Source organism: Rutilus rutilus (genome assembly GCF_951802725.1).
Source record: "Rutilus rutilus genome assembly, chromosome: 6".
Classification (NCBI taxonomy): Eukaryota; Metazoa; Chordata; class Actinopteri; order Cypriniformes; family Leuciscidae; genus Rutilus; species Rutilus rutilus.
The window spans coordinates 46,415,547-46,442,085 of record NC_140214.1 but is presented as its reverse complement, the minus strand read 5'-3'; the positions used below and the strand labels follow the sequence as shown (position 1 = coordinate 46,442,085).

The 26,539-nt window shown below is 45.4% G+C and overlaps 1 protein-coding gene across 2 annotated transcripts in view; it reads right to left on the bottom strand.

Annotated features, from left to right (window-relative positions):
* The window catches only part of tns3 (tensin 3), a 59,183-nt gene that overhangs the window by 3,735 nt on the left and 28,909 nt on the right, over positions 1-26,539 (bottom strand). Inside the window, exons 13-25 of one of the 2 annotated variants that reach the window (XM_084410853.1) lie at positions 24,581-25,246; positions 22,106-22,327; positions 19,509-19,606; positions 18,901-19,006; positions 18,231-18,308; positions 16,819-16,933; positions 14,640-15,094; positions 14,119-14,250; positions 12,089-12,145; positions 10,986-11,081; positions 10,806-10,883; positions 9,812-9,889; positions 9,527-9,695 (exon numbers count right to left, since the gene is read on the bottom strand). In XM_084410853.1, the coding sequence (XP_084266979.1) occupies positions 9,527-9,695; positions 9,812-9,889; positions 10,806-10,883; positions 10,986-11,081; positions 12,089-12,145; positions 14,119-14,250; positions 14,640-15,094; positions 16,819-16,933; positions 18,231-18,308; positions 18,901-19,006; positions 19,509-19,606; positions 22,106-22,327; positions 24,581-25,246 (2,350 nt within the window). The remainder of the gene's footprint in view (positions 1-9,526; positions 9,696-9,811; positions 9,890-10,805; positions 10,884-10,985; positions 11,082-12,088; positions 12,146-14,118; positions 14,251-14,639; positions 15,095-16,818; positions 16,934-18,230; positions 18,309-18,900; positions 19,007-19,508; positions 19,607-22,105; positions 22,328-24,580; positions 25,247-26,539) is intronic. The other variant, XM_084410854.1, reaches the window with a different exon arrangement.

Genomic DNA, 26,539 nt, shown 5'->3' with positions numbered 1-26,539 from the left:
TGGAGCGGTGTGTTTGCAGGTCACATGACGTAGATGGAGCGGTGTGTTTGCAGGTCACATGACGTAGATGGAGCGGTGTGTTTGTAGGTCACATGACGTAGATGGAGCGGTGTGTTTGTAGGTCACATGACGTAGATGGAGCGGTGTGTTTGTAGGTCACATGACGTAGATGGAGCGGTGTGTTTGCAGGTCACATGACGTAGATGGAGCGGTGTGTTTGTAGGTCACATGACGTAGATGGAGCGGTGTGTTTGTAGGTCACATGACGTAGATGGAGCGGTGTGTTTGCAGGTCACATGACGTAGATGGAGCGGTGTGTTTGCAGGTCACATGACGTAGATGGAGCGGTGTGTTTGCAGGTCACATGACGTAGATGGAGCGGTGTGTTTGTAGGTCACATGACGTAGATGGAGCGGTGTGTTTGCAGGTCACATGACGTAGATGGAGCGGTGTGTTTGTAGGTCACATGACGTAGATGGAGCGGTGTGTTTGCAGGTCACATGACGTAGATGGAGCGGTGTGTTTGTAGGTCACATGACGTAGATGGAGCGGTGTGTTTGCAGGTCACATGACAGATGGAGCGGTGTGTTTGCAGGTCACATGACGTAGAGCAGTGTGTTTGCAGGTCACGTGACGTAGATGGAGCGGTGTGTTTGCAGGTCACATGACGTAGATGGAGCGGTGTGTTTGCAGGTCACATGACGTAGATGGAGCGGTGTGTTTGCAGGTCACATGACGTAGATGGAGCGGTGTGTTTGCAGGTCACGTGACGTAGATGGAGCGGTGTGTTTGCAGGTCACATGACGTAGATGGAGCGGTGTGTTTGCAGGTCACATGACGTAAATGGAGCGGTGTGTTTGCAGGTCACATGACGTAGATGGAGCGGTGTGTTTGCAGGTCACGTGACGTAGATGGAGCGGTGTGTTTGCAGGTCACGTGACGTAGATGGAGCGGTGTGTTTGCAGGTCACATGACGTAAATGGAGCGGTGTGTTTGCAGGTCACATGACGTAAATGGAGCGGTGTGTTTGCAGGTCACATGACGTAGAGCGGTGTGTTTGTAGGTCACATGACGTAGATGGAGCGGTGTGTTTGCAGGTCACATGACGTAGATGGAGCGGTGTGTTTGCAGGTCACATGACGTAGATGGAGCGGTGTGTTTGCAGGTCACGTGACGTAGATGGAGCGGTGTGTTTGCAGGTCACATGACGTAGATGGAGCGGTGTGTTTGCAGGTCACATGACGTAAATGGAGCGGTGTGTTTGCAGGTCACATGACGTAGAGCGGTGTGTTTGTAGGTCACATGACGTAGATGGAGCGGTGTGTTTGCAGGTCACATGACGTAGATGGAGCGGTGTGTTTGCAGGTCACATGACGTAGAGCGGTGTGTTTGTAGGTCACATGACGTAGATGGAGCGGTGTGTTTGCAGGTCACATGACGTAGAGCGGTGTGTTTGTAGGTCACATGACGTAGATGGAGCGGTGTGTTTGCAGGTCACATGACGTAGATGGAGCGGTGTGTTTGCAGGTCACATGACGTAGATGGAGCGGTGTGTTTGCAGGTCACATGACGTAGAGCGGTGTGTTTGTAGGTCACATGACGTAGATGGAGCGGTGTGTTTGCAGGTCACATGACGTAGAGCGGTGTGTTTGCAGGTCACATGACGTAAATGGAGCGGTGTGTTTGTAGGTCACATGACGTAAATGGAGCGGTGTGTTTGCAGGTCACATGACGTAGAGCGGTGTGTTTGTAGGTCACATGACGTAGATGGAGCGGTGTGTTTGCAGGTCACATGACGTAGATGGAGCGGTGTGTTTGCAGGTCACATGACGTAGATGGAGCGGTGTGTTTGCAGGTCACATGACGTAGAGCGGTGTGTTTGCAGGTCACATGACGTAAATGGAGCGGTGTGTTTGTAGGTCACATGACGTAAATGGAGCGGTGTGTTTGCAGGTCACATGACGTAGATGGAGCGGTGTGTTTGCAGGTCACATGACGTAGATGGAGCGGTGTGTTTGCAGGTCACGTGACGTAGATGGAGCGGTGTGTTTGCAGGTCACATGACGTAGATGGAGCGGTGTGTTTGCAGGTCACGTGACGTAGATGGAGCGGTGTGTTTGCAGGTCACGTGACGTAGATGGAGCGGTGTGTTTGCAGGTCACATGACGTAGATGGAGCGGTGTGTTTGCAGGTCACATGACGTAGATGGAGCGGTGTGTTTGCAGGTCACATGACGTAGAGCGGTGTGTTTGTAGGTCACATGACGTAGATGGAGCGGTGTGTTTGCAGGTCACGACGTAAATGGAGCGGTGTGTTTGCAGGTCACATGACGTAGATGGAGCGGTGTGTTTGTAGGTCACATGACGTAGATGGAGCGGTGTGTTTGTAGGTCACATGACGTAGATGGAGCGGTGTGTTTGCAGGTCACATGACGTAGATGGAGCGGTGTGTTTGCAGGTCACATGACGTAGATGGAGCGGTGTGTTTGCAGGTCACATGACGTAGAGCGGTGTGTTTGTAGGTCACATGACGTAGATGGAGCGGTGTGTTTGCAGGTCACATGACGTAGAGCGGTGTGTTTGCAGGTCACATGACGTAAATGGAGCGGTGTGTTTGTAGGTCACATGACGTAAATGGAGCGGTGTGTTTGCAGGTCACATGACGTAGAGCGGTGTGTTTGTAGGTCACATGACGTAGATGGAGCGGTGTGTTTGCAGGTCACATGACGTAGATGGAGCGGTGTGTTTGCAGGTCACATGACGTAGATGGAGCGGTGTGTTTGCAGGTCACATGACGTAGAGCGGTGTGTTTGCAGGTCACATGACGTAAATGGAGCGGTGTGTTTGTAGGTCACATGACGTAAATGGAGCGGTGTGTTTGCAGGTCACATGACGTAGATGGAGCGGTGTGTTTGCAGGTCACATGACGTAGATGGAGCGGTGTGTTTGCAGGTCACGTGACGTAGATGGAGCGGTGTGTTTGCAGGTCACATGACGTAGATGGAGCGGTGTGTTTGCAGGTCACGTGACGTAGATGGAGCGGTGTGTTTGCAGGTCACGTGACGTAGATGGAGCGGTGTGTTTGCAGGTCACATGACGTAGATGGAGCGGTGTGTTTGCAGGTCACATGACGTAGATGGAGCGGTGTGTTTGCAGGTCACATGACGTAGAGCGGTGTGTTTGTAGGTCACATGACGTAGATGGAGCGGTGTGTTTGCAGGTCACGACGTAAATGGAGCGGTGTGTTTGCAGGTCACATGACGTAGATGGAGCGGTGTGTTTGCAGGTCACATGACGTAGAGCGGTGTGTTTGCAGGTCACATGACGTAGATGGAGCGGTGTGTGTTTGCAGGTCACATGACGTAAATGGAGCGGTGTGTTTGCAGGTCACATGACGTAGAGCGGTGTGTTTGTAGGTCACATGACGTAGATGGAGCGGTGTGTTTGCAGGTCACGACGTAAATGGAGCGGTGTGTTTGTAGGTCACATGACGTAGATGGAGCGGTGTGTTTGCAGGTCACGACGTAAATGGAGCGGTGTGTTTGTAGGTCACATGACGTAGATGGAGCGGTGTGTTTGCAGGTCACATGACGTAGATGGAGCGGTGTGTTTGCAGGTCACATGACGTAGATGGAGCGGTGTGTTTGCAGGTCACATGACGTAGAGCGGTGTGTTTGCAGGTCACGACGTAAATGGAGCGGTGTGTTTGTAGGTCACATGACGTAAATGGAGCGGTGTGTTTGCAGGTCACATGACGTAGATGGAGCGGTGTGTTTGCAGGTCACGACGTAAATGGAGCGGTGTGTTTGTAGGTCACATGACGTAGATGGAGCGGTGTGTTTGCAGGTCACATGACGTAGATGGAGCGGTGTGTTTGCAGGTCACATGACGTAGATGGAGCGGTGTGTTTGCAGGTCACATGACGTAGAGCGGTGTGTTTGCAGGTCACGACGTAAATGGAGCGGTGTGTTTGCAGGTCACATGACGTAGAGCGGTGTGTTTGCAGGTCACATGACGTAGATGGAGCGGTGTGTTTGCAGGTCACAACGTAAATGGAGCGGTGTGTTTGTAGGTCACATGACGTAGATGGAGCGGTGTGTTTGCAGGTCACATGACGTAGATGGAGCGGTGTGTTTGCAGGTCACATGACGTAGATGGAGCGGTGTGTTTGCAGGTCACATGACGTAGAGCGGTGTGTTTGCAGGTCACGACGTAAATGGAGCGGTGTGTTTGTAGGTCACATGACGTAAATGGAGCGGTGTGTTTGCAGGTCACATGACGTAGATGGAGCGGTGTGTTTGCAGGTCACATGACGTAGATGGAGCGGTGTGTTTGCAGGTCACGTGACGTAGATGGAGCGGTGTGTTTGCAGGTCACATGACGTAGATGGAGCGGTGTGTTTGCAGGTCACGTGACGTAGATGGAGCGGTGTGTTTGCAGGTCACATGACGTAGATGGAGCGGTGTGTTTGCAGGTCACATGACGTAGATGGAGCGGTGTGTTTGCAGGTCACATGACGTAAATGGAGCGGTGTGTTTGCAGGTCACATGACGTAAATGGAGCGGTGTGTTTGCAGGTCACATGACGTAAATGGAGCGGTGTGTTTGCAGGTCACATGACGTAGATGGAGCGGTGTGTTTGCAGGTCACATGACGTAGATGGAGCGGTGTGTTTGCAGGTCACATGACGTAGATGGAGCGGTGTGTTTGCAGGTCACGACGTAAATGGAGCGGTGTGTTTGTAGGTCACATGACGTAGAGCGGTGTGTTTGCAGGTCACATGACGTAGATGGAGCGGTGTGTTTGCAGGTCACATGACGTAGATGGAGCGGTGTGTGTTTGCAGGTCACGACGTAAATGGAGCGGTGTGTTTGCAGGTCACATGACGTAGATGGAGCGGTGTGTTTGCAGGTCACGACGTAAATGGAGCGGTGTGTTTGTAGGTCACATGACGTAAATGGAGCGGTGTGTTTGCAGGTCACATGACGTAGATGGAGCGGTGTGTTTGCAGGTCACATGACGTAGATGGAGCGGTGTGTTTGCAGGTCACGTGACGTAGATGGAGCGGTGTGTTTGCAGGTCACATGACGTAGATGGAGCGGTGTGTTTGCAGGTCACGTGACGTAGATGGAGCGGTGTGTTTGCAGGTCACATGACGTAGATGGAGCGGTGTGTTTGCAGGTCACATGACGTAGATGGAGCGGTGTGTTTGCAGGTCACATGACGTAAATGGAGCGGTGTGTTTGCAGGTCACATGACGTAAATGGAGCGGTGTGTTTGCAGGTCACATGACGTAAATGGAGCGGTGTGTTTGCAGGTCACATGACGTAGATGGAGCGGTGTGTTTGCAGGTCACATGACGTAGATGGAGCGGTGTGTTTGCAGGTCACATGACGTAGATGGAGCGGTGTGTTTGCAGGTCACGACGTAAATGGAGCGGTGTGTTTGTAGGTCACATGACGTAGAGCGGTGTGTTTGCAGGTCACATGACGTAGATGGAGCGGTGTGTTTGCAGGTCACATGACGTAGATGGAGCGGTGTGTGTTTGCAGGTCACGACGTAAATGGAGCGGTGTGTTTGCAGGTCACATGACGTAGATGGAGCGGTGTGTTTGCAGGTCACGACGTAAATGGAGCGGTGTGTTTGTAGGTCACATGACGTAGAGCGGTGTGTTTGCAGGTCACATGACGTAGATGGAGCGGTGTGTTTGCAGGTCACATGACGTAGATGGAGCGGTGTGTTTGCAGGTCACATGACGTAGATGGAGCGGTGTGTGTTTGCAGGTCACGACGTAAATGGAGCGGTGTGTTTGCAGGTCACATGACGTAATTGGAGCGGTGCGTTTGCAGGTCACATGACGTAATTGGAGCGGTGTGTTTGCAGGTCACATGACGTAGATGGAGCGGTGTGTTTGCAGGTCACATGACGTAGATGGAGCGGTGTGTTTGCAGGTCACATGACGTAATTGGAGCGGTGCGTTTGCAGGTCACATGACGTAATTGGAGCGGTGTGTTTGCAGGTCACATGACGTAGATGGAGCGGTGTGTTTGCAGGTCACATGACGTAGATGGAGCGGTGTGTTTGCAGGTCACATGACGTAATTGGAGCGGTGTGTTTGCAGGTCACATGACGTAGATGGAGCGGTGTGTTTGCAGGTCACATGACGTAATTGGAGCGGTGTGTTTGCAGGTCACATGACGTAGATGGAGCGGTGTGTTTGCAGGTCACATGACGTAATTGGAGCGGTGTGTTTGCAGGTCACATGACGTAATTGGAGCGGTGTGTTTGCAGGTCACATGACGTAGATGGAGCGGTGTGTTTGCAGGTCACATGACGTAGATGGAGCGGTGTGTTTGCAGGTCACATGACGTAGATGGAGCGGTGTGTTTGCAGGTCACATGACGTAGATGGAGCGGTGTGTTTGCAGGTCACATGACGTAGAGCGGTGTGTTTGCAGGTCACATGACGTAGATGGAGCGGTGTGTTTGCAGGTCACATGACGTAGATGGAGCGGTGTGTTTGCAGGTCACATGACGTAGATGGAGCGGTGTGTTTGCAGGTCACATGACGTAGATGGAGCGGTGTGTTTGCAGGTCACATGACGTAGATGGAGCGGTGTGTTTGCAGGTCACATGACGTAGATGGAGCGGTGTGTTTGCAGGTCACATGACGTAGATGGAGCGGTGTGTTTGCAGGTCACATGACGTAGATGGAGCGGTGTGTTTGGACAGAAGACGAGACAGAGTTCTTCATTAAACTCATAAAAGACAAAAGTATTACAGAATATTGGATTCTAAACAACAAAGAAATGCCACAATTTATCAAGAGCTTGAAGCAGAAATGAGGGAGAAACTCCCAGAAACTCCTCATAAATGCAACACCAAGGTCATGGGTTCGTTTCCCAGGGAATGCATGAATTGGAAAAAGGTATATCGTCAAACCAAACATTATTCAGACACCAGATATCATTTTTTACTAGTGTGTGCAGGACACTATAGTTCATTTATGTAAGTGAGGAGAGCAAAATAAAGTAAACTGTGACATATTATACCCAAAACTTCTTCATACAGTGACTACCAGTGACATTTATTAAAATTTAGGAGCAAAAATGATTCGGACACTTTGAGCTGATCATGTTTTGCTGAAGTGTGTTTTCTCTTTAATTGCTAATGCTCTTTTTACACACAGACTGAACACAATGAAGCATTGCTTGGTCACTGGTTGAGCTAAACTGGTATTATCTAATTGTGTAGTTCAATTTAACAGCTGACAGATATTCAACATAATTCATGTGTGAGACAGTCTAACAGAAGGATGGACAAAACCAGTCAAATATCAACTGAGATCTTGTCATCAATGTTCCCTCTAATATTTTTCAGCACTGAGCAAATTTTTTTTTTTCTGAGCGCACATTTCAGTACTGTGAGCAATTCGCAACCACAAGACCTGCCGAAAATGACCACAATCGAGCCTGCCTTAGCCATGGGGGATTCAAAGAGATGACAGCAAATGCATCAATATGTCTACAAGGTTGATATTTATTCAATATCCTTATTGGACTTTGGGAACATTTTAATGTTGGTGTTTTACCAGTCAGTTTAGCTGAACTTAAATGATCTTTGGTTGATAGGGTTTCATTAAGGTTTAGAGAGGTTATGACTGGTTCACTGGTTATTATGACTGATAATGATATATGTAAAAAATAAAAGTATCCAAGATGTTTAGTCATTTCTCAGCAGGTACAACATTTAAGTGGAACTTCATTGAAAGAAAAAATGCTAATGCAGGGCTTAACAATAATTATAGCCTAGGCGTATTAAATTGACATGGTGCAATTTTTCTTAAAGGTAGGTACACTACCTAAAGATAGGTAAATATAAACAATTTAATAACTTTTTTTTTTTTTTTTTGGCTCAGTCTGAACATGTTGAACAATGATTATTACATCAAACAACAATAGGCCTATTGTTGATGATAAATTAAAAGTAGCCTAAATTTTTTTCTTTTCAAAACGCTATAAATCCATCCATTTTTCCCCAAAACGCTAAAAATTGTTGTTTTAAAAAGTATTTTGTCATTTATTTTTCGTGTTTGCATTTATGAGGAAAAAACAACATTACGTGACAGTTCTCCATTATGGACGCGACAGCTCTGAAAGCCGCACTTAAAAGATTTTCAAACTTTCACAGAGACCTCAAAACAGAAAGCACAAAGGCTTTCTTTAAAGCAAATTTCGTTTTGTATTAATTTTATCTTAATTTTAATCAATATTTCATTAACCAATTTCCTGGCCTAAATAAATTTAATTTTAATTTAATATTTTTAATTTAACTTTTACTTTGAATATTATACTGTAAAAACGCATAATTATAGTTGATTTTAGTTGATCATAATTAGAGATGAAATGGCATGACAAATACATTTTTTGATTATAGTGACCAAAATGATCATGGTTATCGCAGAATCTTGTTCAAAAAGTACTAATACTACAGAATGAAATCAATTCACCAAGTTTTATGACAAAAAACAGCAAATAACTAAATATTTGCTTAGGCTACTTAAACATTAAAATAATAACATTAAAGATGATGGCCAGAGTTTCTTGCAACATCTCATCTACTAACAAGTTCAAATAAAGTTTTGACAAAAAAAAAAAAAGGTTTAAAAAAAGATAACGCTCACATATTCAGCCTTTAAATCATTTTTATAAAAATAATGAGTCAAAAAAGATAAATTACTGACATTTGCAATGCACATTATAGCTTATCTTTTTTAACTGCGCTCTCCACAACGACAAAGAAGTTTTTTTTAGTAGCTAATGGTTTTCCACCACCTAGCAATACTTAGCTCTGTTAAGTTACCATGCAGATGTATTTACGGAGAGGAGAAAAACACCCGTAGTGTTTGGGTGCAGCCCTTACCCGCGCGACTACCGGTACATTTGAAATAACGAGCTTGAGCGCGCAAAAGACGCAATATGTGAACGGCCCCTTCGCGAGCTATACCTCCATTCTGGCCGTGCACGAGCTACTGGTGGTCTCCCGCGCCCCTGTGGCAGTTCCCCACACAGTGAGTGAAATGAAAGATAAAAGAAAACTGCTTCTTGGCGCAGGGTTTTTTTTTTAACTGCTCGTGCCGCCCCATGTGGCCGCCCCATGTGACTGCCCGGTTCGCCCGTGCCTAAAACCGCTACTGTTTATTAGCCTGCATCGCCTTTGATGCTCAGATGTTTAACCCCTGAAAAAAAAAATCGTTTGTGCGGTCTGAAAAATGTGCGCGGTCTGAAAAATCTATTGCGCAGCCACTTTGACTGGCCTGCGCGGTTGCGTGCGCGCGCAGCTTAGAGGGAACATTGCTTGTCATCACCATTTTCTAAACTATAGCGAATAAACTGTGATAATGTGAGAAATGTTGAAGGTGTCTGAATAAACTGGTTTGACTGCAGCTCGAAAGCAAATCTCTTTGAGTAACAGGCATGGATGCAAGGTAATGTTTGCTGTAAGGTAAGGTAAGGTAAGAGTGAGTTACTTTCTCCGGTTGTCAGTGAGCGTGATTCCCTGCGAGGACACTTTGAAGTGCACTACGGTGGAGGCCGGGAGCGAGTGCGTGTTCAGGATCTCGCTGGTGGCCTTCTGCACCGCCTGATAACCCGTCAGAGACTCCATCTCCACCGAGCCCAGGAACCACACGTTACAGGCTGGAGAACACACACATCACACACGCGATCTGAGACTTCAGCAGTCATGAGGACTCGTCGCTGATCCATGTGGTTATCGCTCAGTCATTGTCCTGAATATCGTGTTTTGGACTCACCTGCTCCTTGTTTCAAGAGTTCAGCTGCAGAATTGGTAATGGACTGTGAAGATGCACTAGCAGCCTCCTCTAGAGGATCTGAAGAGAGACAACACTCATGTGATCAAACATCCATTAACCTAGAGCGGCGATGGGGGCTTTGTGAAGCTTCGAAACCTTTGCGAATCATTTGTTTGAAACCAGTGTATAAAACTGCCAAAGTCATGTGATTGCAGTGAACAAGGCTTGGTTCGCCACTAAGGGGCGATGATCTCTGTGAACCAATGAACCACTGTCAATATGTGATTTTGACCTGAGCTTGGATCATTTCACTCATCACAGCTTTCAAGAACAGCTATAAAGCCAAACAATCTTACGTTAAACTATACATTTATCTCTGTAAAGCTGCTTTGAGACAATCTACATTGTTAAAAGCGCTATATAAATGAAGATGACTTGACTTGACTTGACATCACTCATGGAAGAGTTGTAGTTATTACTCTCTTATTGGGCTGATTAATCAAGCTCTCCACAAAACAAACAAAAGAAGCCCTACATTTTAATAAAAGAACATTATACAGACACTTTATATTTTATGGTATAAGATGATTTTGGTAATTGCGTTTAGTAGATTGCACTGTCAACTAACTATTTTCCATTGGTTTGTAAGAGGTGTTAAATGTGTTTCTGAGCTGCATTTACACTGTTCTGACCAGCAGAGGTCACCAGCCTGTGGAGTTTCAATGCTTTCCCAAACTGGGAATTCCTTTGTGAAACAATTGGTTCAATGTTCTGAAAGCTTTGTTTCCCTCTCGGTCTTTGGAGCCCCAAACACCTCTGACGTATTCAGGATATCCGGGGAGTGTCCAGGCATGCAAATTCCACTTCGCCAACTTCATTGGCCTTTTCTGAGTTTCGTCAGAGGTGTTTGAGGGCTCCCAAGAGTGGCCCCTGGTGTCTAACAAAGTCAAATTTAGTTCAAATTATATATATAAATAAAGTTGTCCTGCTGTACCTCTGTCAGGTATGATGAGTTGGCATGGAAGAGCCAGAGGAGTGATGGAGTGCTGACAGACCAGAGCCGTCAGACTGCCTGAAGAGTAGCACACACACACACACACACACACACAGCTGATGTGAGCAGTACTCGTGTATATGTGAATATGCCCATCTGTGGCAGGTTTGGTAGACTCACCGAAGTAGGGTTCATTGGGGCACCCCTTGAGCCGAACGCCCCTTGGGGTGCACTCGATGAGGAAGTGCCGCACCAGCTCGCTGGACGGGTCGGCTCCTGAAACATCACACACATCAGTATGACCCAGAGTGACGGCGGGCTAAGGAATATTGACATCTTCACAATTTATTCAAATATTATTATTTTTTTTATTTTGTAAGCACATTATTGCATAGTTGTACTTGGAGTCGATTGTTTTCTTTGTGATAATGTAATAAAACTTGCCAAATTGTGCAACATATCTTTTGGCCAGAAATTATGAACGTACCAGTTTTTTTGCATAGTAAAATAAAAACTGTAGCTGTAGTTTGTGATTTTTGCTAAATAATTTTGTCAGATAAATACCTTAACCAAGTTTAGTGTTTTGTTCTTCCCTCATATTTAAAATAGTTAAAACATAATAAGTATTTTCCTCATATTTTGATGGTTTAATTGAAGTTGTAGGGTCATTAAAAACAAACATCCCCTCCGGACATCACTTTTGGCCTTTAATGTACACTCACCTAAAGGATTATTAGGAACACCTGTTCAATTTCTCATTAATGCAATTATCTAATCAACCAAACACATGGCAGTTGCCTCAATGCATTTAGGGGTGTGGTCCTGGTCAAGACAATCTCCTGAACTCCAAACTGAATGTCAGAATGGGAAAGAAAGGTGATTTAAGCAATTTTGAGCCTGGCATGGTTGTTGGTGCCAGACGGGCCGGTCTGAGTATTTCACAATCTGCTCAGTTACTGGGATTTTCACGCACAACCATTTCTAGGGTTTACAAAGAATGGTGTGAAAAGGGAAAAACATCCAGTATGCGGCAGTCCTGTGGGCGAAAATGCCTTGTTGATGCTAGAGGACAGAGGAGAATGGGCCGACTGATTCAAGCTGATAGAAGAGCAACTTTGACTGAAATAACCACTCGTTACAACCGAGGTATGCAGCAAAGCATTTGTAAAGCCACAACACGCACAACCTTGAGGCGGATGGGCTACAACAGCAGAAGACCCCACCGGGTACCACTCATCTCCACTACAAATAGGAAAAAGAGGCTACAATTTGCACAAGCTCACCAAAATTGGACAGTTGAAGACTGGAAAAATGTTGCCTGGTCTGATGAGTCTCGATTTCTGTTGAGACATTCAGATGGTAGAGTCAGAATTTGGCATAAACAGAATGAGAACATGGATCCATCATGCCTTGTTACCACTGTGCAGGCTGGTGGTGGTGGTGTAATGGTGTGGGGGATGTTTTCTTGTAGGGCTGAACGATTAATTGCATTTGCGACAATATCGCGATATGATGAAATGCGATTTTTTAACCGCAAAGCTTCGATTATAGTCTGGTCACGTGACACGCGAAAGTAAACCAGTCTGTATTGGAGATGAAGCATCAACTTGGCACGCGACACATATAGACCTGGCTACAGGAAATAACAGTTTATGTTTAATTTATGTGATGTTGTGTTATAGATTCTCTCCAACGATTCTGTATCGATTGAGATCATTTCAGATTTATGTCTGAGCTTAGTTTTAAACACAGATACGTGATGACGCTTGTGCTTTATAAACAACCGTATTCTGCTTGCTTCTAATTCCTCTGTCTCTCTCTCACACACACACACACACACACACACACACACACACACACACGACACCACTCGAACCTTATGAGAAATAATCTTTAATAAAGTTCGGAAAAGTTGAAGCGAATTACAAGGACATTCGCAGGCTTCATTGCACAAGATATGAGATGCGCGCGGTCTGCGTGATGTTACTTTTGTAGTGCGCGGTCTCGCCCGCCGGTATTTTACTTACAAATGTTCTACGAAGGCATCATATGTCTTGGAATGCAGTTGGCTTATATATTAAAAATATGAAAATCACCGACAGAAGCTGCTTTCAATTTCAAATACTCCCGTGAGCTTTGCGAAGAGCGTTTGAGCATGCGGCTGTGAGCGAGTCTACGTGGTTAAATGTACTTGCTTCTCAAAATGCTTTTATGACACGAAATTAATGTGACACAGTCAGTTATTAAACAGACAGGACAAACCACATCTTATAATTTCAAAAGAGATGAAAACGTTCAGACAGCCTACTCTTAAATACTGAAAGCACTCTTTGTTTATTGCTTGTAATATTTTTTTCCCTCCTTGTTATTTGTTTTGAAGCTATTTGTTAAAATTATTGTATTAATTTAGTTTTTTAATGTGTAATTATTATAAGTAGGCCTACTTATAATTATGTGATTAAATATTTTAAGTTTTATTAATAAGATCAATTAAAGAAAAAAAATGTATGGGCTCATGAGGTGCCTAAAGATTCCCTTCCCTATTTTACAATGATTTATTGCTTGTTTTTGTTGAATAATAGAAAAGATAAAGAGCTTAAAAAATAATCGCATATTAAATCGCAATCCAAAATTTTCCAATTCTTTTCCAAAATCGTCCAGCCCTATTTTCTTGGCACACTTTAGGCCCCTTAGTGCCAGTTGGGCATCGTTTAAATGCCACGGCCTACCTGAGCATTGTTTCTGACCATGTCCATCCCTTTATGACCACCATGTACCCATCCTCTGATGGCTACTTCCAGCAGGATAATGCACCATGTCACAAAGCTCGAATCATTTCAAATTGGTTTCTTGAACATGACAATGAGTTCACTGTACTAAAATGGCCCCCACAGTCACCAGATCTCAACCCAATAGAGCATCTTTGGGATGTGGTGGAAAGGGAGCTTCGTGCCCTGGATGTGCATCCCACAAATCTCCATCAACTGCAAGATGCTATCCTATCAATATGGGCCAACATTTCTAAAGAATGCTTTCAGCACCTTGTTGAATCAATGCCACGTAGAATTAAGGCAGTTCTGAAGGCGAAAGGGGGTCAAACACAGTATTTGTATGGTGTTCCTAGTAATCCTTTAGGTGAGTGTATATAACCCTTTAACTGTTGTATATTATGGAAACGGCACACATCAGTCACGACTAGCAGATTGATATATTCAGCATGAGCAGGTAACGACGCACGAGGAAACGCTGGGTCTCTCTGGAGATGTGTGTGTGTGTGTGTGTGTGTGTGTGTGTGTGATGTTTCTCTGCTCACCTCTCTTGCCCTGCTGCAGTGCAGATGGAGGCGCTGTGGACACTTTCATGGCCAGCCCGTACGCGCCGCGGAACGAGTGACTGTCCCGAACGATGAAGGAGCCGGGCTCTGTGTCCTTCAGCAACGCTATAGCTGTCAATCACAAGCCAGTGTTAGATGAGAGTCAGAACAGAAGCCAGAGGTCAGATGAGAGTCAGAAACACAAGCCAGAGGTCAGATGAGAGTCAGAAACAGAAGCCAGATGAGAGTCAGAAACAGAAGCCAGATGAGAGTCAGAAACAGAAGCCAGATGAGAGTCAAAAACAGAAGCCAGAGGTCAGATGAGAGTCAGAAACAGAAGCCAGAGGTCAGATGAGAGTCAGAAACACAAGCCAGAGGTCAGATGAGAGTCAGAAACACAAGCCAGAGGTCAGATGAGAGTCAGAAACAGAAGCCAGAGGTCAGATGAGAGTCAGAAACACAAGCCAGAGGTCAGATGAGAGTCAGAAACACAAGCCAGAGGTCACGGGGTTCGCTCGTACCTTGGTCTCGTGCAATGTCTGGCTTGTACCAGTATTTGGAGGTGTCCTGGACGAAGTTCACGGTCAGCTGCTTGCTGGAGAGCACCTCTGCAGCCTCTGCGCGGGGGTCCGGAGCAGTCGGGGACGAGCCGCTCGCCAGCTCCGGCAGCACGCTGGGAAACGGGATACTGAGCGAGCTCCTGCTGTGAGGACTGGAGCAGCCGCTGGGAGATGTAGACGCTGACCCCTGCGAGGTCTCTCCGTCGAACCCCGCGAGGCTCTGAGGCGGCGGCTGGCAGTCGAGTCCCTCCAGCGCCGGGCCCAGGCTGAACATCTGCTGCAGGGCTTTGGCTCTCGGCCCGCTGAGAGGAGAGCTGTGGGCGTTCGGCACAGGGAGAGAGTGTTGAGACGGGACAGAAGACACTGGGGCGAAGCTCACGGAGTCCGAGGGATGAGCAGAGATGGACTGTGGAGACCTGCATCAACCACAACACACACTATTGTTAACTATAAAACTAGCACTGCTGGGGCTATTCTGTTACCTCGTCGTAGTTTTCACCTCTAAAGTGGACATATCGTGAAAATCTGACTTTTTCCTTTTTTAAGTGCTATAATCGGGAACCCAGTGCTTCTAACAACCCAGAAGTGAAACCCAGTAACTTTGTTCTGGTGAGTCTTTCTCTGCAAGCATGGCAAAAAATAAGCCGATCAGATTTCGCTCTCCTTCTGACGTATGAAGAGGATCTTATTATAATATTACCGGCCCTTAATCTGCACGTTTACACACACCAGCCGACATTTGGTTCCACAAGCGACAACAGAGACCAGTTCTAACGCAATGATAAAGATCCAGCAAAGCCTGAAACTGTTCTGTGGTTGAGCACAGACGAGCACTGAACACTATTGACCAGAACATGTCACCGCTGTCTTATAAACACCTCAGGAACTGTGGACACTTGTGGAGAAGTTAAACATGATGATGAGATGATCAGTGTAACTCCACAACAACTACAGAAATGTCTCCACTAACATTCAGAAGCTCTTCCTGAGTCTCTCCGTAAGGCTGCACTCGCTCCTGGTTATTCTGGGATTCTGGATGAGTGAGATTGGCCTGTTCTGTTATTGCCCGAGTTTCTGAAGCTCGTGTAAAGACTCCGCCCTCTTCTGAACGAAGGCGGAGCTAAAGCTCATTTGCATTTAAATGGACACACACAAAAACGGCGAGTTTTTGCTCGCACCCAAAAAGGGGCAAATTTGACAAGCTCTAATAAACGATCTGGGTGTATTTTGAGCTGAAATGTCACACACATTCTGGGCACACCATAGATATGTCACCTTTAAAATCATTCAGAGCTGCAATCGGCTCTTCAGGCAGTAAAAGCTTGATTAATGTCATGGAATTATTATGATGGCTCAATTAAAATAAGTGGTAATTCTAATACAATTCACCAAAAAAACACATTATGAAAAATATTAAATCTTAACCTTTGACAAAAAAAGAAATGCCATAAGTCATAACGAAAATTATGACTTTACAAAAACGCATTACAAACATAAAACTTATGAGAGCATTTGATAAATCTAAACACAACCTGGATGGAGCGCAACTCTGACCTAAAAGCCAACAAATCCTCCAGTTTCTTCAGGGTTTTCTGCAGAACTGAAGGATCCTCAATCATTTAAAGTCCACATGAAATCAAAATGGACTGTTCTTGTTTATTTTATGGAATATCGCAGTGTTTAATATAAATGATTTTTTTGTGCACATCATTATATTGTTATAAATTCATTAGGCTCACAGGGGTGTAAAGAGTACTGAAAAAAATATCCTCAAGTAAAAGTACCATTACTTTCCAAAATATGTAGTGTGAGTAAAAGAACTTGTCCCATAAACAACTAGATTAAGAGTATAAGAGCAGTTTATTTAAGTACTCGTGAGTAGTGAGTCCTGAGCTGCGGATTCTACCCTCGTATAATAAACACTGTACGCACTGTAATTCACATTCTCTTTTGCTGTTTGTCAGAAAGAATAAATAATGAATAATACTGCGGCTACAATACAGCTGTACTGTAACGGACATGAAGACACGCTGCTTCAGTTTGCTCAGCATCTTATTCTCAGCTTTATCTTTAGACAGACACAATAAACAGACGGTTGATAGCGCGTGAATGATGATGATGATGATGATGATGACTGTACCTGTAGCTGTCGGAGAAGGACATGATGTCCCCGATGGCAGGCTGGACGTACGCTCTGTGCTGTGAAGCTTCATCTGACGCTGTGTGTCCCATAAACCCTGCAGTCTCTCTCGTGTCTGAAAGAAAACATGTGCACTGCTTACATATAAAACAATGAAATGTGAAGTGTGTCAATAGTGGAATCACAGCTGTACGCGCAACATCACTCCATGCACACATTCATCTGTTTGAGTGTCACCATCGACCCGACCAATCTGTTCAATCCATCGACCCGACCAATCTGTTCAATCCATCGACCCGGAGCCATCTGTTGGCAGCCCGACCAATGAGGTGAGGGTGGGCGGAGCTATCTGTTGGCAGCCCGACCAATGAGGTGAGGGTGGGGCGGAGCTATCTGTTGGCAGCCCGACCAATGAGGTGAGGGTGGGCGGAGCTATCTGTTGGCAGCCCGACCAATGAGGTGAGGGTGGGGCGGAGCTATCTGTTGGCAGCCCGACCAATGAGGTGAGGGTGGGCGGAGCTATCTGTTGGCAGCCCGACCAATGAGGTGAGGTTGGGGCGGAGCTATCTGTTGGCAGCCTGACCAATGAGGTGAGTGTGGGCGGAGCTATCTGTTGGCAGCCCGACCAATGAGGTGAGGGTGGGGCGGAGCTATCTGTTGGCAGCCCGACCAATGAGGTGAGGGTGGGCGGAGCTATCTGTTGGCAGCCCGACCAATGAGGTGAGGTTGGGGCGGAGCTATCTGTTGGCAGCCTGACCAATGAGGTGAGGGTGGGCGGAGCTATCTGTTGGCAGCTCGATCAATGAGGTGAGGGTGGGCGGGGCTATATGTTGGCAGCCTGACCAATGAGGTGAGGGTGGGCGGAGCTATATGTTGGCTTGTGTTTGAAAGCTTGTTTAAACTGGCTGTAACATGAATTAATGCATTTACTAATATTAATAACGAGCAATACATTTTTTACAGTATTTAAATAATGTGTTAACATTAGGTAATAAAAATGCAACTGTTCATTGTTAGTTCATGTTAGTTCAGATCCATTAAATAATATTAACAGATACGACTTTGATTTTAATAATGTATCAGTAAATATTCAGATTAACATGAATTAATATTAATAAATGCATTTAAAGAAAAAAGTTAAAAAGCGTTAATTCAATCATGGCTCACTCTAGAAACATTACCAGTGAGTAAAACACTGGTGCATCTCCGCCCTTCAGCCTTCCTTCCTCACAGTGTGTGTCAGGTACACAATGAGTCACAGTGTAGTTCACTACTCTACACATACCTTTACAGGGGGACCTATAATATCATTAACCAGTACAAAGTATTATATATTTGTTCAAAGTATAATGTATTTGTCTCTATGGGGGTGAACAGTGAGTGTATGAGTGTATGGAGTGTGTGTGACTTACCATGTTCAGCTCTATAGGATCCGAATGAAGGAGACAGAGTCTGTCTGAATGGAGGATAGTTCATCATCACACTCTTCCCTGGATCAACACACACAACAGCAGATCAGTCACACATCAGTGCAGCAGTGTGTGTGTGTGTGTGTGTGTGTGTGTGTGTTACCGTAAGGAGTGGATGGTGAGATGGGGAACGCTGGTGTTAAGGGCATCACATCACTGCCAGTGTGAGAGTATGTGTGTGTGTGTGTGTGTGTGTGTTACCGTAAGGAGTGGATGGTGAGATGGGGAACGCTGGTGTTAAGGGCATCACGTCACTGCCAGTGTGAGAGTATGTGTGTGTGTGTGTGTGTGTGTGTGTGTTACCGTAAGGAGTGGATGGTGAGATGGGGAACGCTGGTGTTAAGGGCATCACGTCACTGCCAGTGTGAGAGTATGTGTGTGTGTGTGTGTGTGTGTGTGTGTGTGTGTGTGTGTGTGTGTGTGTGTGTGTGTGTGTGTGTGTGTGTGTGTGTGTGTGTGTGTGTGTGTGTGTGTGTGTGTTACCGTAAGGAGTGGATGGTGAGATGGGGAACGCTGGTGTTAAGGGCATCACATCACTGCCAGTGTGAGAGTGTGTGTGTGTGTGTGTGTGTGTGTGAGAGTATGTGTGTGTGTGTGTGTGTGTGTGTGTTACCGTAAGGAGTGGATGGTGAGATGGGGAACGCTGGTGTTAAGGGCATCACGTCACTGCCAGTGTGAGATGAGAACTGAACACCGTCTGTACTGAACACTGTCGAACACTGACACACACACACACACACACACACACAATCACTGGAGTTAACAAGCAATTCACCTAATGCAGGAATAACACAGATGTTATTTGACTGTGTTGGTATTTTCCGAGTGTGTGTAAAGTGATTGGTTACAGAGGGACTTCAACGTAATTTAGAATCATTTCAATTACTAGAAGGAGTTTCACTGACTCTGAGTGTGTGTTAATTTCTCTGATAATATTATAAATCAGGGAACTGGACGAGTAAATGAGTACAATGAAGCGTGCGTACGAGTCGACATCCTCTTGATTTGTGCTTATAGGCGAAAGTGCAGTAATTCTGATGAAATGTAACGAAATTTCTCTCACGACAACAATCATGATCAGTAATCAAGATTATGATTTTGAGCAAAATAATTGAGATGATCAGTTTAACCATAATCTAGCATGACTAAAACAAGAGTAAAAAGCCCAGTCTATGAGGCAACGAGAACTTGACTGAACTTAAGTAAAGGTTATTGCTGTACCTGTGTGTGTGTGTCGCGGTCAGCGCTGGGCGTCAGTGTGTGTGTGAGATCCAGAGCCCAGGACGCGTGTCCACGAGCTGCGCTGAGCTGAACACCATCTGAGGAAACACACATGAACACGGACACACACGGCGTGAGTGTGAACGAGACATCACTCGTCGTCTGGCTCGTAGTGTGTCATGAATGAAGACGTGAGTGTGGAGAGATAACAGCCACGACTCCTCAAACCTGTTTCTGTTGAGGATCTTCATCTGTGCTGAGAGTAAAGGCCCGTTACACAACATCCAGAACTATAAAGACACCTATAAGAGCGTCCACAACATCCCTCTGGTCACTGTAAGCGCTGCAGTTTCATCGTCTGTCTCTGTAAAGCAGGGTGGACTCTGACCGGCTGCCATGTTTTATCCTTCATCAGCTGGAAAGAACTGATACCGTGATATCGTTTCGGGTAAATAAATACTTTTGCAATGTGCTGCTGTTGCTGCTGGTCAAGCAAATGTGTGTGCTTTGTTTCTGTTTGATATAATTGTAAATATATCTATTAAAATACTGATATTCTGGGCCCGGTTTCCCGATAACGCTCACTCTTAGCGCGCTAAGAGAGCTCGAAAGATATATCTTACCAAAGGTGTTTATGTTCCTAAGTGTGTTCCCCGAACCATACCTTAGGAAGCTGCTTAAGATATACCTTCTTACGTGCGACGTTACCCGGCGCTGTCCGTGGCGATAGTACTGAATTGTTTGATATCGATGGCTGGAGAATCAATTATTCTCTCGTGCAGGGGCTGTTTATGTGAGAAAGCGGTGATCTTTATAAATGAAGCACTTCAGAAATAGTTGAAATTGCAATTTATTATGATTATTGGATATTATAAAAAATAATCCAAACTATAATAGCCTATAATAGCCTAGCCTACATATTTTAAAATTGTATCATATATTGCTGCCACAATAACCTTTTCAAAAATTTACGTGCTTTCTTCTCTTTCCCATTTGTGTTCGCTGAGGTGGAGCTGCGATGAAATATTGTTCTTGTAAATACTTTCCAGCCTTTCAGTAATAAAAGTGTACATCTTGCGTACGGTGCTCGGCAGTGTTCAAAAAGGATTTAAACCGTGAATTTTGAATCTCTTCTTGTAAACTCAGAGATGTGGATTCAGACGGAAATTAAATCACCACACGACCTGATTGTCAAAAAACAGAAGGTACTAATTTGGCCAGGGATTTTTACGCGGGTTGGGTGAGAAAAACACTGATATTATGGATTCGGACGGCACTAAAATCACCGGCTCACCCCTGTAAATGTTTAAAATACCGGACGAGCCCATGAGAAACAATATTAGCGTCCGAATAGGACTTAACTGACAGTAGCCTATGCTTTCACTGGCCTTTAAAAGAGCGTTTTAATTCAATTAATAATATTGTATAATAATATAATTAAAAATCTAACAACAATCAGTGTAATGACAATTTTATTCTTTGCATGAAAACACTTGATTTAGCCTAATTGAATACTGTCTGGGTGTATTAAAACTTCAGAATTATATTCATATAGACCTGCAACAGTGATAAGGTAAAGCTAAGAGTGGTCCAGACCAACCTTACGAAAGTGTGACTTACAGAAGATATACTTAGCGTACGAACGTTTCGGGAACCGTCCCATAAGGTTAAGAGAGAGGTTAAGGAACAGGTTAAGAACTACTTAGAGATAAGAACGCTTTGGGAAACCGGGCCCTGGTCTTTAACTCCTCTCCGAACTCCCCGCTGTCCTGTATTGCTCTCTCATTGGCTGTCGGTCATCGCCGATGTAGTTTTCAGTCAGGACACATTCACACAGCAGGATTGTGAATCGCCGACAGCTTCAGATGTTCAGCGTGCCTTTTGCCTTTGATTTCGGGCATTTGTCGGCGATCTCACAAAACCTGTCTGTGAACTCGGCATTAGAAATCAGGAATGCTGAGAGAACATTGTGCTTGGGACGTTTCTCATCTAGCGCGATTCCCATAATGTTTCCGCATTAGGCGGAGAGAAGACAGCCTTTTAGTGTCTGTTTGAACACACTCGACCACATGAGCGTTTACACTACGAAAGCAATGAATGAGTTTCTACTACCTCTGGAAGAGGTGAAAGTGGACAAGCTCAAAACGTTTTAGACCCGCTTACACCTGTCGTCCTCTTGTGATCCGACCAACAAAGACGCATCTTAACACCGGGTGGAAGCGGAGCGTTTGCTAACCGGCTAACCTGAGCACATCTGTAATACTGTGGGTCAACAGCTGGATACACACATCACAGTAGATGTGAAGATGACTGACAGCACAGGAACAGCGACACTTCTTCACACAGATTCAAAATCATTGTATTTATTAATGCAAGACTTCTGCTTCATGTTCCCGATAACTCTTTCAGGCTTATTTTATGCTAATGACCAGATGAATATGAATTATTCTGTGCTTGTTTGTGTCACACTCTGTTGATGCAGATCTGAGCTGCAACTCAAAGGTTTCCAGGTCAAACCCCTGAAAAGGCCGTTACTGGACCTCATGCTGAGAGGAACCACATAACCTCATGCTGAGCATGTCTGATCATGATCTTACCCATGTGCCGACTCCTCTCGCTGTCCTTCTGCGCGTCCCCTGGGGCTGTGCTGGGTTTGGTGGAGATGGGCACGAAGCTGGGGTCCAGGTCCAGAATGAGCTGGTTGAGCTGGTGAATGGAGTTGTCGATGTCCAGCGTGAGTGAGCTGAACTCCTCGTCATGTTTGTGGTCCGGCTCCTGGATCCGAGGGGTTTCATGCCTCACCGCGGGCTCTTTCTGCTCTGAAAACAGCCACATGACCGTCATTTATACTGGTCTAATACAAAATCATGGTTTTAAACCGGTTTTGTTCAGTTTGTCTAAGAGCAAATTAACACTCCCCATAGAAAAAAGGAAAAGAATCAACTGACTTTAAATAGTATTTTAGCTTGATGTGCACAACAGATACTGGCAGCTTTACTGACTGCAGAAATTATTGCGGGTTTTTTCTTGAGATCACAAGAAACATTAAAGTCGCCCTGTAGTCATTCATTTAATCCCTTAAAACTCATCTTTGATCACCAAAATGACATCTTTAAATATTTTCCTTGGGGAAAAAAAATCTGTCATACCTTAAAATATCTTGAATGTAACTCGACACCCTTGCCTCATTTAGTATGCGCGGTTCTATGAATATGCAAATGAGCCCCGCCTCCACTCACTCACTCAGCTCAGAGATCCACTGGTTGACGATCACACGTTGATCTGATTGGTTACAAGGTAGTTTGTGACGTCAGAAACACCAGCGATTTCAAAGCGTGTGTTTGAGACTGTCTTTGGTTCACTGCAGTTTTAAAGGGATACTCCACTTTAAAATGAAAATTCTGTCATCATATACTCACCCTCATGTTGTTTCAAACCTGAATGAATTTCTTTCTTCTGCTGAACAGAAAGGAAGATATTTAGAAGAATATCACATTATTCTAAATATCTTCCTTTCTGCTCAGCAGAAGAAAGAAATTCATTCAGGTTTGAAACAACATGAGGGTGAGTATATGATGACAGAATTTTCATTTTAAAGTGGAGTATCCCTTTAAGGAGAAAATACTCAGCAATGGTGTCGACTTATGAATTTACACATGGTTTGTCTTAAAGAATATTAAAAACACCCCATAAGCCCTATTCGGACAGGATTAATTTTACAAGGGGAGATGGAGTGTAATTTTACCACAGGACGTCTGTAATAATAATGGCCAATTCGCACGGGGTAAGATATCTCAGTAAAACTAGCAGAAGTGGGAGAGTAACTCGATTTACACACCCCGTCACCCTCCTGTCATTATGTGTGTATTACGTTGCTTCCTGATATCACGTGCGCAAACACATATAACCTATATTTATATATATATATATAAAACAGTTATGTCCGATGTTTTGTGCCTCTAACAAGTGCTGTCGATCTTCTTTCTGATCTGAATGGTGTGTGGAAATCACTTGAGTTTTGCCACAGACTCGTCCCAGCGTCTAGAACACAACTGAATGCTTTTTCAAGCGTCTCCATACTTGAGAAACCGCAGAAAACTACTTTTAAACAGGAAATGACGGAATATTTACGTCCATATTTACAGCGGGTCTATTCGTACGAGATTAGTATTACCTGAGGTCATTTTTCCAGACCTTTTTACTGAAGGTAAAAGTCGCTGTAATCTTTACTGACATTGTCCGAGATGATCACTGAGATGCGCATTCAGACGGGACTAAAATCACAGAGAAGCTCTGGTAATTATTACTTTACCCCACCTCTCCATGTTAAACGTGTCCCGTCCGAATAGGGCTGGGCCATAGACATATAAACAACATTAAAAGCTCACCACAGGGGGACTTTAACGTCTTTCGAAGTTGTCTTTGCTTATAGTAAGTAAACTAAATCAAACAAAATGTTTTTAGTTTTATTTTGAATGGAAACCTTACTTTTGTATTACAGCTAATTTAAGTTTAAGGCGAAATTAAGTTGTAAAAAGCCCCAAAGTTATTATATTGACCTGCATTAAGTAACTGTCAAGATTCCCTGTGTTTAGAGTACTTGGACAGTTATTTTGATATTCTTTTGTCTTGCTGTGCCTGTGTTCTCTCCCTGCATTTAGTTCCTATCTGCCTTTGTTTCCATAGTTACTATTGTTTGTTACTATGACAATGAATTAGTCTCACCTGTACCTTGTTACCTTCTTGTTATCCAGTGTTTTAGTCTTTATGTGTTGGCAGGTTTTGTCTTAATACTATCCCATGTAAAGCTGTTGAGTTGAGTTCTTGCTGTTGAATTTTTGCTCAAAATGTTGCTTTTTTATGAAACTTACCCACATTTAAGTGATGATAAAAAAACAGAGTGCATGACGCAAGAATAAAACAGGTTTTTTGTTTAAAAGCAGAGGCTCTGTTCTTTCTTTTGATATACTGCATGTTATCCATTCAACAAAATATTCAGGGGGCCTTGACGCTTTTGTGAAAAGGTTTAAACCAAAGCATAACTGTAATGAGAGAAAGCTGCGTGTGCTGACCGGTGTGTTTGGGCAGGAGCTCCTGCGTGTGGCTGTGGAAGCGCTGCTCGCCGGCATCCTCCTCTGGCAGGTACAGGTACTGCTGTGCCGTGACCAGCTGCTGCTGATGGACCCAAGTCTGTGTGGAATATCCCCCGTGTGGGAACGGGTGCCTGGGGCCCGGAGAGCCGGCGGGGAGGGAAGCGCCTCTGTGAGCGACTCTCCGCTCGTACTCCTCCATGGCTCCCGTGTGCGTCTCCTCCGTACGCCCGGGGCTGCCGAAGCCGTCCGACAGCAGCGAGTTCTGGCTGCTCTTGTGGTAGGACGAGGAGAGCGTGCCCAGGCTGTCCGCGCTGTGCAGGTCGTGCCGCGAGCTCAGGACTTCGTCGTCCAGGATGTCGGTCTCGCGCTCCTTGGGCCGCGGGCGCCCGTTCAGGTGGTTCTGCGGAGGGGCTCGGCTCGCCTCGTCCAGGCCGAAGCCGCTGAGCAGCCGCTTGAGCTCCACCCGCTCCTGCCGGCTGGGCTGAGGCGCTCGGGGCCCCGGGGTGGGGGGCCAGCAGTCGGGGGCGCTGGAGAGGCCGGAGTCGGTGCTGGCCGAGAGCGTGTGGTCCGGGCTCCGCGGGGCTCCCGAGGGGGTGGAGCCTCTGCTGACGTCACGCTTCACCAGTCGCTCCAGGATCGGACCCGCTGGGGGGGGACAAACACACCTCACTCAACAAGGAAACAAGCAAGACATCTCACACTGCTCATGCACTTAGGGCCTGTTTATACCTGGTCACTTCATGCGTTTTTACAGATCATATATCTATCTGATTTATCAAAAAGATTCCATTTACTCCTGGTCACATAAATGTGTTTTCGCAAAACGGATATAAATTCGATCTTCAATTCCCGCGCTATATGCAGATTTAATGGAGTTCACGTCACCGAAAGCAACAGATATGAGCTGCATTTGATTGATCATCAGCTAATTTCAAGATCAAAGACCGCAATAGGAGAGAGAGCGGCAACAGCACTGGTAAGATCATTTCGTTTCTTTACTTTTAATGAAGATGATTGTGTGTTAAGCGTCTGCGACTTACTTTCACTCTGATTTGCGATAGTTTGCGCGTTGGCTTAATGAATAGATGATCAGCTGCGGTGATGCATGTTGCAGTAGCGCCGTCATATCTGGCTATAACATGACATATAGCCTAAAACACGCTCTCACACATTTATTTTGAGGCATTGTTGGGAGGAGTAAAATGTACATATGTGGTTTCAACAACCAGATGCATTTACACGTGTCCAGTTTCGTCTGGAATGCGTCTCAGACCTCCTCCTGAAATTGGTTTGAGCGATCTGATTTAAATCCGTCTCGAATGCGTTTCGGAGGGCATTTACACCTGGTCTTTTCACAATCAGATAGCTAGCCCATCACAGAAAACACATGAAGTGGCCAGGTGTAAACAGCTCCATAGTGGCATGAAATGCAAACTACATTTGTTCTTCCATATATGGGGATGGAATGTAAGGACAGGGGCGGGGCATGATAGAAGAGGGCGGGGCTGTTCTTCCATATATGGAGATGGGATGTAAATGACAGGGGGCGGAGCATGAGCGAAGAGGGCGGGCTGCTCTTCCATTTATGGAGATGGAATGTCATGACGGGGCGGGGCATGAGAGAAGAGGGTGGGGCTGTTCTTCCATATATGGGGATGGAATGTAAGGACAGGGGCGGGGCATGATAGAAGAGGGCAGGGCTGCTCTTCCATTTATGGAGATGGAATGTCATGAAAGGGGGCGGAGCATGAGCGAAGAGGGCGGGCTGCTCTTCCATATATGGAGATGGAATGTCATGACGGGGCGGGGCATGAGAGAAGAGGGTGGGGCTGTTCTTCCATATATGGACATGGAATGAAAGGACAGGGGGCGGGGCATGAAAGAAGAGGGTGGGGCTGCTCTTTCATATTTGGAGATGAAACGTAAGGACAGGGGGCG